Source organism: Heterodontus francisci, chromosome 2, assembly GCF_036365525.1.
Source record: "Heterodontus francisci isolate sHetFra1 chromosome 2, sHetFra1.hap1, whole genome shotgun sequence".
Classification (NCBI taxonomy): domain Eukaryota; kingdom Metazoa; phylum Chordata; class Chondrichthyes; order Heterodontiformes; family Heterodontidae; genus Heterodontus; species Heterodontus francisci.
Genome location: NC_090372.1, coordinates 214,802,190 through 214,821,862, shown reverse-complemented (window position 1 = coordinate 214,821,862; position 19,673 = coordinate 214,802,190). Strand labels below are relative to the sequence as shown.

The 19,673-nt window shown below is 44.4% G+C and overlaps 1 protein-coding gene across 7 annotated transcripts in view; it reads left to right on the top strand.

The window, feature by feature from the left end:
* Positions 1-19,673, top strand: part of parp10 (poly(ADP-ribose) polymerase family member 10) — a 59,968-nt gene that overhangs the window by 13,540 nt on the left and 26,755 nt on the right. For all 7 annotated transcript variants that reach the window (XM_068015740.1, XM_068015744.1, XM_068015742.1 and 4 more), the window contains 3 exons: positions 370-600; positions 4,948-5,810; positions 15,549-15,761. In XM_068015740.1, coding sequence (XP_067871841.1) covers positions 370-600; positions 4,948-5,810; positions 15,549-15,761 — 1,307 coding nt within the window. The remainder of the gene's footprint in view (positions 1-369; positions 601-4,947; positions 5,811-15,548; positions 15,762-19,673) is intronic.

The following is a 19,673-nucleotide window of genomic DNA, read 5'->3' as shown; positions in this document are numbered from 1 at the left end:
TATGAGAGGCGTGAGTCTATGTGATTATTGATGGAGGGTATGTCATGTTTCTGGAAGGCATTAATTATAATAGATTACACAAAACCTTGCTAAGCCAAAGGTATAGATGTGTGCAGTTTTGTGCATCCCAGTATATAGCTGGAGGATGCAGCTTTGTGTTGTGGCTCCCTGCAGTGAGATTCTTGTTTGGTATTATTGTGAAGAGAAGAGATAACAAGATGTTCCCTATACAGCAGAGGTGGGGGAGGGGGTTATTGGACAACCAGTAATGATATCGATAGAAACCTATAGCACAAGATCTCAGGCATTTGGACTCTGGGGCCTGTCTTGTATGTGGAAAGCTTTCTACATTTTTTTTATATTTTCCAGCTCTTGAGGGAATAAAGAAAAAGGCCAGAAGTCGATGTTTGCAGGGTGCCACCATAGAAGTTGAACAGCTGCCCCGAACCGACCGCATTCTGGTAGAAAACCTCAGTCCCACAGATGATAAGGACATCTTATGTCTTTACTTTGAGAGCCGACGCAGCAATGGAGGAAACGTGCTCGATGTTACCATGGTTCCAGGAGGAAGAGCCATCATTGTGTTCCAGGAATGGGAAGGTATTTATTAATGGATTCATTTATTCATTGCATAGGCTATGAGGTAAGCTAGGTATTGTGGTGTAGTGGGAGTTGTATTGGATTAGAAACACAAAGGGTGGTGAATTCAAATCCCATATTGACAAGTTGTGAAATTCAAGTCAAGAAAAGCTCCCACAGCACTATTTCAGAAAAAGAGCAGGGGAGTTAACCCCCGTGTCCTGACCAATATTTAATCTCTCAATCAGCATTACTAAATCAGATTATCTGGTCATTATCACACTGCTGTTTATGGGATCTTGCTGTGCACAAATTGGGTGCGGCATTACAGCAGTGACTACACTTCAAAAAGTACTTGATTGGCTGTAAAGTGCTTTGAGATGTCCCGTGGTGGTGAAAGGAGCTATATAAATGTAATTCTTTCTTTCTTCCTTCCTGCACTCACCCCTGAACAGCTGAGCTTCAATTTTGCGGTTCTGCCCCCTTGTTCTGGACTCCTCCACCACAGAAAATATTTCTCTCTATTCGATGAAATCCTCTAATCATCTTAAACAACTCAATTAGGTAACCCCTTAATCTTCTAAAGCTTTCTCAGTAGTAAAGCCCACATGGTAGTGCCTGCAGATAAGGCAGAATGGACAGTATGTTTGGGTAAAGTCTTGGTCACTTTCCAATCTGCGAGGAACTCTGATTACATTCAGGAATTGAGGACTCTTATACAGGTGATAAACTGCTTGGCACGTAGCAGTCACTGTCCTTCTACCCCAATCCATGACTCCGGTTCACACTCTGCCAGTGGTTCTCAAATGTTTTTGTTCACAAACTACTTAGGCGGGGCAAAAGACCCCATAGACCGTTTGCCAGACCCACCCCATCCGCTTTCACTTGATGAGACATCAATGAGGTGATGTCTGGTTTCAAACTGCAGAGGTTCATGTCAGGCTCCACATTCAGCTGGTTCCTCTTTGTTTTCTGCGCCTCAAGTGTTGAAAATCCGATCTCACAGTTGGATGTTGTGTTGGTAACATAAATCTTACTATAAAACTGCATTGTTGTTGTTCATGCTTATGACGACTCATGCCATGTACACAGGATCCAGTCTGGTCATGTGACATCACGCGAGGAGTGGGGATGAGGGTTTTGGCCGGTTCTCTCGGATGGCCTCGGCCATGATGTTACACCTCAGTGACTTACATTTTGGATCAGCCCACAGACCACCTGGAGGATCCTCGCGCGGACCACGCTATGAGAACCACACTATTATGTGAATGTTATCAGGGTTCCTAGAGTTAAATTATGTGAAGCAATTGCATAAACTAGGCTTGTATTCCCCGGAATGTAGAATATTTTGTTAGCCAAAAATATTAAGGAATATAGGAGCTAAGGCGGGTGGACTTAGGGTACAGTTTAACAATGAACTCATTGATTGATGTAACAGGGTCGAGGGGCTGAATGGCCGCCTTCTGTTCCTGTGATTGTTAATGCCCTCTGAAGTGGCCTAGTAAGCAAGCTCAGCTGTAAAACAATTTCGAGAAGGATCCCTGACCATGATGGGGTATTAAAAGTGCTTTGTGTTAACATTGACACAACTTGCCTTAATGGGGACACATGTTTACAATGTGCTGCCCTACAAAGTAAATGACAAGCGGGTAATTAGGAAAATTATTATTTATGGCGAGGGGAATTGAATACAAAAGTAGGGAGGTTATGCTTCAGTTATACAGGAGACCACATCTGGAGTACTGTGTACAGTACTGCTCTCCTTATTTAAGGAAGGATGTAAATGCATTGGAAGCAGTTCAAAGAAGGTTTACTAGACGAATACCTGGGATGGGTATGTTGGCTTATGAGGAAAGGTTGGACAGGCTAGGCTTGTATCTGCTGGAATTTGGAAGAGTAAGAGGCGACTTGATTGAAACATATAAGATCCTGAGGGGTCTTGACAGGGTGGATGTGGAAAGGATATTTTTCCTTGGGGGAGAATCTAGAACAAGGGGTCACTTTTAAAAATAAGGGGTTGCCCATTTAAGACAGAGATGAGAAATTATTTCTCTCAGAGGGTCGTGAATCTTTCGAACTTTCTTCCTCAAAAGGTGGTGGAAGCAGAGTCTTTGAATATTTTTAAGGCAGGGGTAGATAGATTCTTGATAAGCAAGGGGGTGAAAGGTTATTGGGGATAGGCAGGAATGTGGAGTCGAGGTTACAATCAGATCAGCCATGATTTTATTGAATGGCGGAGCAAGCTCGAGGGGCCAAGTGGCCTATTCCTGCTCCTAATTCGTATGTTCATATGACACAGGTTGACCCTGTGACCCTTCCTGCGTGGAGTCCCAGAGCTCAGCTGTCAGGGACGGTAGGCAAGTGAAGAACAGCCACTGGCTCCTGACTGAACTTTTATCAAAATATTTTGTTTCCAGCTCTGTGTTCTGTTGAAGACTAAGTCCAGCCTAATAAATGGGTTTGGAAGGTGCTGTCAAAAGAGCCTCGGTGCGTTGCTGCAGTGCATCTTGTAGATGGTACACACTGCTGCTACTGTACATCAGTGGTGGAGGGAGTGTATGTTGAAGGTGATGGATGGGGTGCCAATCAAGCAGACTGCTTTGTCCTGGATGGTGTCGAGCTTCTTGAGTGTTGAGCTGCACCAATCCAGGCAAGTGGAGAGTATTCCATCACACTCCTGACTTGTGCCTTGTGGACAGGCATTGGGGAGACAGGAGGTGAGTTACTTGCTGCAGAATTCCCAGACTTTGACCTGCTCTTGTGGCCACAACATTTATGTAGCTGCTTCAGTTCAGTTTCTTGTCAATGGTAAGCTCCCAGGATGTTGATAGTGGATAGATGGTCATGTTGTTGAATGTCAAGGGGAGATGGTTATATTCTCTTCTGTTGGAGATCATAATTGCCTGGCACTCTTGTGGGGTGAATGTTACTTGCCACTTAACAGCCCAAGCTTGAATGTTGTCCAGGTCTTGCTGCATGTGGATGCCGACTGCTTCAGCATCTAGGTATTTGCGATACATAGCAGTCCCTTACTACAATGCAAAGCCCATTGCTACTGACTGGAATGAAAGGAAGGTAGACTTGCATTTATATAACGCCTTTCATCATCTCAGGATGTCCCTCAGCCCGTTACAGCCAGTGAAGTACTTCAAGTGTAGTCACTGGTGTAGGGTTCACATTGGCCAAGACAGAGGATTTACTGCTGTTTCTGTGTGGGGATGGGTGGGATGGTAGGGGGCATCGGGGAGATGGGGAATAGAGAGGTTTGTCCAGTTCAGATCCAGTTTTAATTAGAGTTTCTTTTGTGTACAGAACTCACAGAGGTAATTTTGACTTTGTGCAAACCCTGCACTATTGCCCAATCAGATTTTAGAAGATCGGGGAAAGATATATAACAGGCGGCTGATTCAAGTTCATCTGCTTTACGTCAAAATGATCCCATTGATGTGTATGATTTGCCAGGCAAGTGGTTGAGCAGACCTAGCCTCTTGTCCCCTCGATGCTGATCCTGACATCTATCTCAAGAATCAGCATGCCCATTGAAGACTGATTTTTTTTTAGTGTATTTTGTTAATATGACTTCCCATCTGTGTCCCGAGCCCATTATAGCAAATACTACATGCTGCTATTGTTTAAGAAGTCTGTTCCTGGGATGTTGGCTATGTTGCTTTAATTGTCCACTCTACAATTATTTTCAGAGGGTCAACCATTTAGTACATGACTGAGGACCCTTGGACAGCATGACAGGGTGATTGGCAAGTTCCCTGACAATTCTGGTCAATCTTATTCTTCAGTGCTAAATCACAAATGTTTTCACAAAAGATTTCCAAGGCTGATAGCAGAATGGAGAGATTTTATCTATCAGGAAAGATTGAACAGTCTGGGGATCACTTCTCCAGGAAAGAGAAGTTATGGTAGAAGTCTTTAACATTATCAAAAGGTTTAACGGGGTAGATGTAGAGATCGCACTGTGGGTGAGTCCATAACTAGGGGGTCATAAATATACGATAGTCAATAAAGAATTCAGGAAAAACTTTTTTACTCAGAGACTGGTGAGACTGTGTAACCTGCTACCACATGGAGTGGTTGAGATGAATTGAAGGGGAAGTTAGATAAATACATGAGGGAGAAAGGAATAGAAGGACATGCTGGTCGGGTGAGATGAAGAAGTGTAGGAGGAGTCTCGACTGGGGTGTAAACATTGGCAGAGCCCGAATGGCCTATTTCTCTGCTGTGAAGTCTGATTTATTACATTTCACGATAAGTGGGACAACCTCTGGGTTGCTCGTCCACCACGATGCTATCTTATTCCCTTGTGTGGCATGCTCGTACATCACTGTCGATGTCTGTTTTTTGCCTGTCTTGCAGCTGTTGACCGGGTTCTTCAGAAGTGCCAAAAACTGCAGGAACGTGAGTTACTCGTTCGTCCTTATTATGATTTTCTCCATCTGCCCAGCACGGATCAAGAATGTGACAGGAAGATGGCAGAAGCCAAAGCTGAGGTGGCGGCAGAACTGACGATCCCAATAAACATCTCTGACAAATTGAAGCTAAATATCTTGCGGTCCAGCACATTCCTACAAGACTTGAGGAACGAATGTTCAGACTTGTCCGTGAACATCGACGACAATAGCAGCGTCAGTGTTTCTGGATTGGATTGCCTCCAGATCGAGAAGACAAAAAGCCGGATTCTGGAATTCCTGAGTAACATAGCCCAAGTGGATGTCCCCATCAGTGAGGAGCAGGCAAAGTTCTTTTCCAGGGACGATATACGGGATTACTTGCAGAACTTGCTGTCCGGAAGGGACTCGTCAACTAGTTATTCTGTCTCAGACAGTGCGATGACGGTCACTGCCTCTTCAGTTCCTGCCGCCCATGAGGCTGCCCATCTAATCGAGCAACAGTTATGCCGGTTTAGTGCCTCGATATCAGACCAGCAGCTCCACGTGCTCACCTCTCCTGACTGGGAGAAGCTCCTCTCGTCCTTGAAGTACTGTGAAGCTCGGGTATCTGATGTTGGGGACCAGGTCTATTTCATCACCCTCAAATGTTTTAAAGTTGAAAATGAGAAACTGGTGGAAAACTTACTGAAAGAAGCTGTTCCAATGGAATCTGTGATAGGGATGGAACCCGGCAAATTGAGATACCTGCAGGAGTATGACCGGGAGTTGCTAGTTGGGACTGGTCAGGTTTCGATTTTTCCATTAGAAGGCGATGTCATGGGACTAAGGGTAGGCCTTTCTCTTATCTATGTAGCTTTTTTTGTTACTCTTCCTTTGCTGAAGTAATAATGCTTGCAAGGGTCCAATCTCATGATTGCTAACAGCCTAAATTGGCATTCATCAAGAGCCTAGCCCATGGTTCGTTCTTATAGAGTCATAGAAACATTACTGAACAGAAGAAGGCCATTTGGCCCATTGAGTCCATGCTGGCTCTCTGCAAAGGAATCCAGTCAGTCCCATTCCCCCCCTCTATCCCCTTAGCCCTGCAAGTTTATTTCCCTCAAGTGCCCATCCAATTTCCTTTTGATGCCATTGATTTCAGCTCCCTTGTAGGCAGCCAGTTACCACTCACTGGCTAAAAAAGTTCTTCCTTACATCCACCCTGAAATCTGTGTCCCCTAGTCCTTGTACCATCAGTTAATGGGAACAGTTTTTTCTTGTCTAACTTGTTATAATCTTGTACACCTCTATCAAATCTCCCCTCAATCTCCTCCTCACAAACACCTCTTAAACCACAGGGAACCCCTTCCTCACAGACACCTCTTAAACTGCAGGACCAGGGACCCTCTCCTCCACAAATAACTCTTAAACCACAGGGAACACCCCCGCCCCTCCAACAAAAACTTAATAACACACAGCAAATCTTTATCAAACGGCCTCCGCCATAGAAACCAATAACCATATCTGAATCACCCATAAATATAGCTTCCACAGAGAAAACACTGTCTCCGCAAAAGAAATCACGGAACCTTCGCTACCATCCCCCAAAGAGCACACCAGAGTGACCGTAGATCCAGCTGTAAACTCACAGGGCTCTCTCAACACTAAAAAAAACTATGCAGACTCAGGGAGCCTGCATCTAACAACAGTAATGTAAGGTACAATTGTGAACTCGCTCACAAGTCAGGAGTGTGATGGAATACTCTCCACTTGCCTGGATGGGTGGTGCAGCTCCAACAACACTTAAGAAGCTCAACACCATCCAGGACAAAGCAGCCCGCTTAATCAGTACCCCATCCACCACCTTCAACATTCACTCCCTCTACCACCGATGGATAGTGGCAGCAGTGTGTAACATCTACAAGATGCACTGCAGCAACTCACCAAGGCTCCTTAGCACTTTCCAAACCCATGACTTCTTCCACCTAGAACATGAGTAGCAGAAGCATGGGAACACCACCACCTGCAAGTTCCCCTCCAAGCCACACACCATCCTGACTTGGAACTATATTGCCGTTCCTTCACTGTCGCTGGGTCAAAATCCTGGAACTCCCTTCCTAACAGCTCTGTAGGTGTACCTACACCACACGAACTGCAGCTCACCACCACCTTCTCAAGGGCAATTAGGAATGGGCAATAAATGCTGGCCTTTCCAGCAACACCCACATCCCATGAATGGATAAAAAAAGAGAGGATTTTGTTTTGAGTTGAATTCACCCACCATCCCTGTGCTTGTCTATCGAGATTGCCTCTCTGTCCAGAAACACCTAGAATTATTGTTCATATGTTGAAATCCCTGCATGGCCTCATCTCTCTTTATCTCTGTAACCTCCTCCAGCCCTATAACCCTCTGAGATACCTGTGCTGCTCCAATTCTAGCCTCTTGCACATCCCAGATTGTAATCACTTCACCATTGGCAGCGTACCTTCAGCTGCTTGGTCCTAAGCTCTGGAATTCCATCCCTAAACCTCTCCACCTCTCTGGCCCTCTTTCCTCCTTGGAGATGCCCTGAAAATGTATTTCTTTGACCAAGCTTTTAGGCACCTGTCCTAATATCTTTTATGTGATTCAGTGTCAAATATTGTCTGATTATGCTCCTTTAAGGGGCCTTGGGATGTTTGACTGTGATAAAAGCACGAGATAATTACAAGTTCTTTAGAAAAATCTTTATGAATACAACACCGAAATAGAATCCACGTGGATAGAGATGAGCTAATAAAGGATCAATCACACTAATAGGGATAGTCTACAGACCATCTAATAGTGGAGGGGAGATGCAAATGAATTAGGGAAATGAGTAACAAACATAGAATAGTAATCATGGGGGATTTCAACTACCACAAAATTAATTTTCTAGAAAAGTTAGGGAAAGGTGATAAGGGAATGGAGTTCTTACAATGTGCACAGGACTTCTTTCTAACCCAGTCTGTAAGAAGTCCAACAGGGAAGATTTGCTACTGGATCTGGTAATTGGGAATGTACCAGAGCTGATAAGAGAAATAAAATTAGGGGAACATCTAGGCAATGGTGACCATAATATCTGGTTAAAGATAATAATTGAGAAGGACGTGATAGATTGGAGAAAAGCTGATTTTGAGGGGATGAGAATAGAACTTCAGAAAATAAAATGGGCAACATTGGCAAACAATGATGTACAACAGCAATGGGGAACATTTCAAAGAGTGTTCAACAGAGTCCAGGAAAAATATATTCCACTAAAAACAAGAACAAGCTAAATGTTAGTGCAACAAAATGTATGAATAAAGACATATGGGAAAAATTTGAGGGTAAGGAAAGAGTCATACACTAAGCACACGGACAGCAGGGGAGAGCACAACAAGGAAGAATGCAAAGAGACTAGGAGAGAAGTCAAAAAAACAATAAGAAAGGCAAAGAGAAACTACAAAACTAAATTATCAAAGACCATAAAACAATATAGTAAAATATTCTACAGGCACATAAATTCAAAATCGGAAAGTTGGGATGGGAATAGGGCCACTAACGGATTGACAGGATAAAATCACAGGATGTGATAGTGAAATGGCAGAAATATTAAATCATTGCTTCAGTATTTATCAGGAAACAGATCAGATAGACATGACATTGGAAGATGAGATTAGAAATGAGATAACTGCATTTAAAATAAAAAGAAGTGAAATATTAAATAAACTAATCAAACTCAATGAGGATAAAACCCCTGGTCCAGACAGATTACATCCGTGCATTCTAAAATAAACTAGGGAGGAGATAGCAGAGGCACTATTACATACATTTAATAATTAATTATAAAAAGGTGTAGTGCCAGAAGACTGGCCGATAGCTAATGTTTAACTATATTGAAGAAGGGAAGAAAGTCCTTTTTGCCCGCCAAATTCATTCCCACCTTTCCCAGAACTCCATGTTTGAATCTCTCCAATCAGGTTTCCACTCCTGCCAATGTACCAAAACGGTTCTTATCAAAGTCACAAATGACATCCTACGTGACTGTGACAAAGGTAAATTACCCCTTCTCAAACCTATTGCCTGCAGCCTTTGACCTGGTTGACCACACCATCCTCCTCCAGTGCCTCTCTCCTGACGTCCAACTGGGGGGAACTGCACTTGCCTGGTCCCAGTCTTATCTTTCTCTAATCTAATCACCTGAATGGCTTCACTTCCCACTTCCACACCGTTATCTCTGGTCTCTCCCAAGGGCATCTTCCTATTTCTCATCTACATGCTGCCCCTCAGCGGTGACATCATCCGAAAGCACGGCATCCGTTTCCACATGTATGCTGATGGCACCCAGCTCTACCTCACCACCACCTCTCTCGAACCTTCCACAGTCACTTAAATTGTCAGATTCCTTATCCCACATGCAGTACTGAATGAGCAGAAATTTCTCCCATTAATTATTGAGAAAGCTAAAGCCACTTTCTTCAGTCCCTATTCCACATTCTGTTCCCTCGCTACCAACTTCATTCTTCTCCCTGGCATCTGTCTGAAGCTGAACCAAACTGTTCACAACCTCGGTGTCATATTTGACCCCAAGATGATCTTTCAAGCAGATATCTGCACTGCCACTAACACCACTGCCTCAGCTCTTCTGCTGCTGAAGCCCTCATCCATGCCCTTGTTAACTCTAGACTTGACTACTTGAACGTACCCCTGACTGATCTCCCACATTCTATCTTCTGTAAATTTGACGTCATCCAAAGCTCTGTTGCCCGTACCCCAAATTGTACCAAGTCTGGTTCATCTGTCACCCCTGTGCTTCTGGTTAAGCAATGCCTTGATTTAAAAATTCTTATCCTTGTTTTCAAATCCTTTCATGGTCTTACCTCTCTCTATCTCTGTGTAATCTCCTCAACCCTACAACCGTCCAAGATATCTGTGTTCCTCTAATTCTGGTCTTTTGAGCATCCCCAAGTTTAAGTGCTGCACCATTGGCAGCTCCCTTTATCTGCCTGGGCCCTAAGCTCTGGAATTCCCTTCCCTAAGCCTGTTTTTAAATCCTACCTGTTTAACCAAGTGCTTGGTCATCTGCCAGAATATTTCCTTACGTAGCTCAGTGTCATATTTTGTTTTATAACCCTCCTCATAGAGTCATATAGTTATACAGCACAGAAACAGGCCCTTCGGCCCATCGTGTCTGTGCCGGCCATCAAGCACCTATCTATTCTAATCCCATTTTCCAGCACTTGGCCTGTAGCCTTGTATGCTATGGCGTTTCAAGTGCTCATCTAAATACTTATTAAATGTTGTGAGGGTTCCTGCCTCTACCACCCCTTCAGGCAGTGTATTCCAGATTCCAACCACCCTTTGGGTGAAAACATTTTCCCTCAAGTCCCCTCTAAACCTCCTGCCCCTTACCTTAAATCTATGCCCCTGGTTATTGACACCTCCGCGAAGGGAAAAAAGTTTCTTCCTATCTAACCTATCAATGTCCCTCATAATTTTGTATACCTCAGTCAGGTCCCCCCTCAGCCTTCTCTGCTCCAAAGAAAACAACCTTAGCCTAACCAGTCTCTCTTCATAGCTGAAATGCTCCAGCCCAGGCAACATCCTGGTGAATCTCCTCTGCACCCTCTCCAGTGCACTCACATCCTTCCTATAGTGTGGTGCCCTGAACTCTAGACAATACTCCAACTGTGGCCTAACTAGCGTTTTATACAGCTCCATCATAACCTCCCTGCTCTTATATTCTGTGCCTCGGCTAATAAAGGCAAGTATCCCATATGCCTTCCTAACCACCTTATCTACCTGTACTGTTGCCCTCAGTGATCTATGGACAAGTACACCAAGGCCCCTCTGTACTTCCTAAAGTCCTACCATTCATTGTATATTCCCTTGCCTTGTTAGTCCTCCCAAAATGCATCACCTCACACTTCTCAGGATTAAATTCCATTTGCCACTGCTCCGCCCATCTTACCATCTCATCTATATTGTCCTGTAATCTAAGGCTTTCCTCCTCACTATTTATGACCCCACCGATTTTTGTGTCATCTGCAAACTTACTGATCATACCCCCTGTATTCACGTCAAAATCATTAATGTACAGTACAATCAGTAAGGGTCCCAGCACCAATCCTTGCAGTACACCACTGCTCACAGGCTTCCACTTGCAGAAGCAGCCCTCGACCATCACCTTCTGCTTGCTGCCACTATGCCAAATTTGGATCCAATTTTCCAAATTGCCTTGGATCACATGGGCTCTTAAATTCTTAACCAATCTCCCATGCGGGATCTCCTGTGAAGTGCCTTGAGATGTTTTGTTATATTAAAGGCGCTATTAAAGGACCACTGTTGTTTGTGATATACATAAATGATTTGGAGGAAAGTATAGGTGGTCTGATTAGCAAGTTTGCAGACGACACTAAGATTGGTGGAGTAGCAGATAGTGAAGGGGACTGTCTGAGAATACAGCAGAATATAAATAGATTGGAGAGTTGGGCAGAGAAATGGCAGATGGAGTTCAATCAGGGCAAATGCGAGGTGATGCATTTTGGAAGATCCAATTCAAGAGTGAACTATACAATAAATGGAAAAGTCCTGGGGAAAATTGATGTACAGAGAGATTTGGGTGTTCAGGTCCTTTGTTCCCTGAAGGTGGCAACACAGGTCAATAGAGTGGTCAAGAAGGCATACGGCATGCTTTCCTTCATCGGACAGGGTATTGAGTACAAGGGTTGGCAGGTCATGTTACAGTTGTATAAGACTTTGGTTCGGCCACATTTGGAATACTGCGTGCAGTTCTGGTCGCCACATTACCAAAAGGATGTAGATGCTTTGGAGAGGGTGCAGAGGAGGTTCACCAGGATGTTGCCTGGTATGGAGGGCGCTAGCTATGAAGAGAGGTTGAGTAGATTAGGATTATTTTCGTTAGAAAGACGGAGGTTGAGGGGGGACCTGATTGAGGTGTACAAAATCATGAGAGGTATAGACAGGGTGGATAGCAAGAAGCTTTTTCCCAGAGTGGGGGATTCAATTACTAGGGGTCACGAGTTCAAAGTGAGAGGGGAAAAGTTTAGGAGGGATATGCGTGGAAAGTTCTTTACGCAGAGGTTGGTGGGTGCCTGGAACGCGTTGCCAGCGGAGGTGGTAGACGCGGGCACGATAGCGTCTTTTAAGATGTATCTAGACAGATACGTGAATGGGCAGGAAGCAAAGAGATACAGAACCTTAGAAAATAGGCGACATGTTTAGATAGAGGATCTGGATCGGCGCAGGCTTGGAGGGCCGAAGGGCCTGTTCCTGTGCTGTAATTATAATTTTTTAAAAAAGTAATAAATATAAATACAAGTTGTTGCTGCATCTGCTGCTGTAGACTAATCAGCTTAATACGGGTATTCGAAAAATAATGGAATCCTCTTAAAGGAGAAAATAGAAAAAACATCAAGAAACCAAAAATATTGTACCGGATTTCAAAAGGAAAGTCTTGTTTGACCAACCTTGTTGAATTGTTTGAAGAGTTAACAGAGAGAGTAGGCAAGGGTAATGTACTAGATGTAATATATCTAGATTTCCAGAAGGCCTTCGATAAAGTGTCATACAATAGGCTGCTGAGTAAGGTCAGAGTTTGCTGAGTCAGGGGACAAGTAGCAGAATGGAGAACTGGCTGGCTGAAAGACAGAAAGCAGAGAATAAAGGTAAACGGTAGTTATTCAGAGTGTGGGAAGTGGTGTTCCACAAGGATCAGTGCTGGGGCCTTGTTGTTCACAATTTATATTAACGATTTAGACTTTGGGATCAAAAACACAATTTCTAAATTTGTGGAAGACACTAAATTGGGAGGGATAGTCAACACTGAGGAGAACTGCAACTAACTTCAGGAAAACATTAATAAACTTGCAGCATGGGCAAATAATTGGCAAATGAATTTCAACACAGATAAATGTGTGAGGCATTACAATTTAGTAAGAAAAAAATAAGGAGGTTCAGAGGGGAAGTGAAAAAGCAAATAACAGAGTATGAAAAGAGACTGTCAGCTAACATAAAAGGGAATCCAAAAGTCTTCTATGGGGATATTAATAGTAAAAGAGTGGTATAAGGCAGAGTGGGGCCAATTGGAGACCAAAAGGGGGATTTACGCATGGAGGCAGCGGCATGACTGAGGTATTAAATGAATACTTTGCATCTGTCTTTATCAATGAAGAAGATGCTGCGCAAATCATGGTGAAAGAGGAGGTAATTCAGACTCTTGAAAGGTTTAAAATTGATGAGGAGGAGGCATTGGATAGACTGCCTGTACTTAAAGTTGATAAGGCACCAAGACTAGATGAGATGCATCCAAGGATACTGGCCATAATTTTCCAATCTTCCTTACATTCAGGGGTGGTGCCAGAGGACTGGAGAATTGCAAATGTTCAAAAAGGCTGGAAAGATAAGCCCAGCAACTACAAGCCAGTCAGTTTAACTTCAGTGGTGGGGAAGCTTCTAGACACGATAATTCGGGACAAAATTAGCAGTCATTTGGGCAAATACGAGTTAATTCGGGAAAGCCAGCATGGATTTGTTAAGGGCAAATCGTATTTAACTAACTTGGTGGAGTTTTTTATAAGGTAACGGAGAAGGTTGATCAGGGCAATGCTGTTGATGTGGTGTACATGGACTTCTGAAAGGTGTTTGATAAAGTGCTACACAGCAGACACGTGAGCAATGTTATAGCTCATGGAATAAAAGGGACGGTAGCAACATAGATGTGAAATTGGCTGAGTGATAGGAAACAGAGAGTAGTGGTTCATGGATGTTTTTTGGACTGGAGGAATGTTTCTAGTGGAGTTCCCCAAGGGTCGGTGTTAGAATCCTTGCTGTTCCTGATATATATTAATGACCTAGACCTTGGTGTACAGGGCACAATCTCAAAATTTCTGAATGATACAAAACTTGTAAACATTATGCACTGTGAGGAGGATAGTGTAGAACTTCAAAAGGACATAGGCAGGTTGGTGGAATGGGCAGACAACTGGCAGATTAAATTTAATGCAGAGAAGTGTGAAGTGATTCATTTTGGTAGGAAGAATGCAGAGAGACAATATAAAATAAAGGGTGCAATTCTAAAGGGGGTGTAGGAGCAGAGGGACCTGGGTGTATATGTGTATAAATCATTGAAGATGGCAGGACAAGTTGAGAGAGCAGTTGATGGAGCATACAGCATCCTAGGCTTCCTTAATAGGGGCATAGAGTACAAAAGCAAGGAAGTTATGTTAAACGTGTGTAAAACACTGGTTCAGCATCAGCTGGAGTATTGTGTCCAGTTCTGGGTGCCACACTTTGGGAAAGATATGAAGGCATTGGAGAGAGTGCAGAAAAAGTTCATGAGAATGGTTCAGGGATGAGGAACTTCAGTTACGTGGATAGATTGGAGTTGGGACGGTTGAGAGGAGATTTGATAGAGGTATTCAAAATCATGAGGGGTCTAGACAGGGTAGATAGAGAGAAACTGTTCCCATTGGTGGAGGGATCGAGAACAGAAGGGCACAGATTTAAGGTAATTGGCAAAAGAAGCAATGGTGACATGAGGGAAAACTTTTTTTTGTGCTGCAAGTGGTTAGTATCTGGAATGCACTCCCTGAGGGTGTGGTGGAGGCAGGTTCAATCATGGCATTCAAGAGGGAGTTGGATGGATTGTTATCTGAAAAGGAAGAATGTGAAGGGCTACGGGGAGAAGGCCAGGGAGTGGCACTAGGTAAACTACTCTTTTTGAGAGTTGGCGCAGATACGATGGCTGAATGGCCTCCTGTGTTGTAATGATTGGTAAAGTTGCTGAGGGATCTGAAAGTACAAATTTACAAATCACTGAAAGTTGCGACGCAGGCCAATAACAAAAACAAGCCAAGCACTTGGATTTATTTCTAGAGGAATAGAATTGACGATTAGGGAAGTTATGCTAAAGTTGTATCGAGCCTTGGTTAGAGCACACTCTGAGTGCTGTATATCATTCTGGTCATATTACAAAGGATAGAGGGGCACTGAAAAGGGCGCAAAAACAATTTACAAGGTTGATACCAGAACGACATGATTCTACCTATCAGGAAAGGATAAACTGGGTCTCTTTTCTCTTGAGAGAAGGTTGAGGGGTGACCTAATAGAGGTATTTAAAATTATGAAAGGTTTTGATGGAGTAGACAGTGTGTGTGTTTTCACTTATGAGGAAGAGCAAAACTAGGGACCATAAATATAATACAGTCATCAAAAAAATCAAATAGGGAATTCAGAAGAAACTTCTTTACCCAGAGAGTCACGAGAATATGGAACTCACTACAACGGGGAGTGGTTGAAATGAATAGTGTAGATGCACTTAAGGGGTTAACTAGATAAGCAGAGGAGGGAGAAGGGAGTAGAGGTTATGCTGATAATTAGGTGAGGAAGGAGGCTCGAGTGAAGCATAGATGCAGCATGCACTGGTTGGGCCAAATCGCCTGTTCGCTCTATATCCTATGTATTTCTCTGAATTTGCAGTGTGTTTTATGCCTCCGTATTGACTGCCCAGTCAATTAATGGATTAAACTCCCAGTGTCCATCTCTTGGCGCTTGTTGTTTCACAGATCACTGGGGAGGCCAGGGCCTGTCAAACTGTGGACGAGCTCCTCCGCAGCGTAATCTCAAACATCTGCTCCAGGACGGTGACTCTTCAGGAACCCGGCATCTCTCGTTTCCTGCTGGAGAATCGTGGGTCCAACATCTTGAAGCAACTGGAGACAAAATACAAATGTACAATTGGATTGGAGAGAGTGCATTGGATAATGCTGCAGTCTGAGGTACGCAGTCATTCAGAGAATTCTAGGGGCCAATTTTACAGATGATCAGAGAGATACTTTGAGTGGGTTCAACACTAGGTTCACCAGACTGCTGCTAGTATGGACACAAAGAAAAACTTGAAAAGTTGTGCCTCATTAGTATGATGCAGATTCTGGGGCGATGAAGTGTCTAAAGCCCTGAATGATGGGATGGGAATGGGTATAATGAAAGCAGACTGCTTCCAGTAGTTGAGGTGTGGCAGATACAAGGTTAATTGTAAGAGATTTAAAACTGCACCATTGCACAGGCACCAATGCCATTTTTAAAGGGCTTCCAGCCCTTCAATGTAATTTAAATTTTTAAAGATACATGATTGTAACAAAGTGAATAAAGTTATCACAACCCCCACCCCCATGACCTTAAAATTTATTACCTGCTCTCTTCCGCCTACTGTCAAAAAACTTACCTTGTGATCCCGACCTTCCTCCCCCCCGCCCAAAGTTCATAAACAATGAAATTTACCCCTTCCCACTACCCCCAATCAAAAACATTTCACCCCACTCCCCTCTCCTCCCCTCCCCGTCCGCCCTGAAAACTTATCTGCTTCCCCCTCTCCACCAGTGTTCCGACCCATTTCTCCCAACGGAGATCTGAAGGCGCGGGAGTGCCGGCTGCCACCACCAATATGGCACTGGGACCGATGGCGGGAGCGGGTAACTGATTAATTCATTGCTTTACATACATTTAAATATTTAAATTTTGATGCCGCCACCGAGCAGCAGGGGACCCGCCACGAGGCCTCGGCGGCACCGGCAATATGGGGTTGGGCCTTCCCTGCGTTGAGTTCCATGGCGGGCCTCTTCCGGAGGCATTTTCCAGCCCCCACCCCTGCCATGACTCCCTCAATATCGGGGGGGGGGGCTGTAAAATTCACCCCGCCGTCTCCTGTAGGTCTGTCACTGGTGGTGTTAGTGCTGGGAGTAGTTTGAAGTTATGAATTGTTTAGTTTAGTTTAGTTTAGAGATACAGCACTGAAACAGGCCCTTCAGCCCACCGAGTCTGTGCCGACCATCAACCACCCATTTATACTAATCCTACACTAATTCCATATTCCTACCACATCCCCACCTGTCCCTATATTCCCCTACCACCTACCTATACTAGGGGCAATTTATAATGGCCAATTTACCTATCAACCTGCAAGTCTTTGGCATGTGGGAGGAAACCGGGGCACCCGGAGAAAACCCACGCAGACACAGGGAGAACTTGCAAACTCCACACAGGCAGTACCCAGAATTGAACCCGGGTCGCTGGAGCTGTGAGGCTGCGGTGCTAACCACTGCGCCACTGTGCCGCCCAAGTTGCAAAAGTTGTACAAGAAATGTAATGCATAACATTGAAATTTAATCTTCTGTTGAATTTTGGTATCAGTGTGCTAACTAATCGGAGGTGCTGCATCGATGAAGGTTACTTCACCAAATTATCGGTGATTGTTAAAGGAATTCTGCAGCCAAGTACACTTGTTAGAAATGTGGCAAGAGGCCTCCGAACATAATTGGTGACTTAATCAATACATGACGCAGGAGTGCAAGTGTGCAATCTCAACTCAGCCTGACTCATTACAGCACAGAAAGAGGGCATTTGGCCCATCAAATTCATGCTGGCTCTCTACAGAGCAATCCTGTCAGTCTCATTCCCCTGCTGTAACCCCATAACCCTGCAAGTTTATTTCCCTCAAGTGCCCATTGATCGTCTCAGCTTCCACCACCCTTGCAGGCAGCAAGTTCCAGGTCATTACCACTCGCTGCGTTAAAAAAAGTTCTTCCTCACATTCCTCCTGCATCTCTTGCCCAAAACCCTATATCTGTGTCCCCTAGTCCTTGTACCAGTAGTTAATGGGAAGAGCTTTTCTTTGTCTACCTTATCTAAACCTGTCATAATCTTCTCCACCTCTATCAAATCTCCCCTTAATCTTCTTTGCTCCAAGGAGAAATGGCTGAAGCATTTGCAACAATCAGCCAGATGATGATCCATCTCGGCCACCTCCTGAACTCCCCAGCATCACAGATGCCAGTCTTCAGTCAATTCGATTCACTTCATGTGATATCAAGAAATGGCTGAAGGCACCGGATCCTGCAAAGGCTACGGGCCCTGACAACATCCCGGCTGTAGTACTGAAGACTTGTACTGCAGAACTGGCTGCACACCTTGCATCTACCCGACAATGTGGAAAATTGCCCAGGTATGTCCTGTACATAAAAAGCAGGAAAATTCCAAACCAGCCAATTACTGCCCCATCAGTCTACTCTCAGTCATCAGTAAAGTGATGATGGAAGGTGTCATCGACAGTGCTATCAAGCACCACTTCAGCAGAAATAACCTGCTCGCTGATGCTCAGTTTGGGTTCCGTTAGGGCCACTTTGGCTCCAGACCTCACTACTGCTTTGGTGCAAACATGGACAAAAGAGCTGAATTCAAGAGGTGAGGTGAGAGTGACTGCCTTGACAGCAAGGCAGCATTTGACCCAGTGTGGCATCAAGGAGCCCTAGCAAAATTGAACTCCATGGGAATCGGGGAAAATTCTTCACTGGTTGGAGTCATACCTAGCACAGAAGAACATAGGAAATATGTGCAGGAATAGGCCATTCAGCCCATCGAGCCTACTCCGCCATTCAACTAGATCATGGCTGATCTTCTAGCGCAACACCATTTTCGCACACGTATCCCTTGATGCCTTTAGCATCAAGAACATCCGTCAATTTCTGTCTTCAACATACTCAATGACTGAGCCTCCACTGCCCTCTGGGGTAGAGAATTCCATAGATTCATCATCCACGAGTGAAGAATTTCCTGCTTATCTCTGTCCTAAATGGTCTCCCCCTAATTTGGAGACTATGTCCCCTGGTTCTAGACCCTCCAGCCAGGGAGACATCGTTCCTGCATCTACCCTATCGAGCCCTGTAAGAATTTTGTATGTTTCAATGAGATCAGCTCTCATTCTTCTAAACTCTAGAGAATACAGGCCCAGACTCCTCAATCTCTCCTCATCCTGCCATCCCAGAAATCAGTCTGGTGAACCTTCGTTGCACTCCCTCTATGGCAAGTATATCCTTCCTTAGGTAAGGCGACAAAAACTGTACACAATACTCCAGAAGATGGTGCTGTGCTTGTTGGAGGCCAATCATCTGAGCCCCAGGATATCACTACAGGAGTTCCTCAGGGTAGTGTCCTAGGCCCAACCATCTTCAGCTGCTTCATCAATGACCTTCCTTCAATCATAAGGTCAGAAGTAGGGAAGTTAGCTGATGATTGTGTGATGTTTAGCACCATTCGCAACTCCTCAGATACTGAAACAGTCCATGTCCACATGCAGCAAGACCTGGACAATATTCAGGCTTGGGCTGATAAGTGGCAAGTAACATTCACACTACACAAGTGCCAGAGAATGACTATCACAAACAAGAGAGAATCTAACCATCTACCCTCGATGTTCAATGGCATTAGGTCAGAGGCTGGGAATTCTGCAATGAGTAACTCACCTTCTGACTCCCCAGAGTCTGTCCACCGTCTACAAGGCACAAGTCAGGAATGTGATGGAATACTTTCCACTTGCCGGGATGAGTGCAGCTCCAACAACAGGAAGCTTGACACCATCCAGGACAAAGCAGCCCGATGGATTGGGACCTGAATATTGAAGGGTACATGGCATTTAGGAAGGTCAGGAGGCTAGGGAAAGGTGGCGGGGTGGTCCTGTTAATTAATGATGGTATTAGCGCAATAGAGAGAGGGCTGACCTAAGTTCAGGACAACAGGATGTAGAAACAGGTTGAGTAGAGATGAGAAATCATAAAAGCAAAAAATCACTTGCAGGAGTGGTGTACAGGCCACCAAACGTTAACCACACTGTGGGAGAAGGTATAAAGGAACAAATA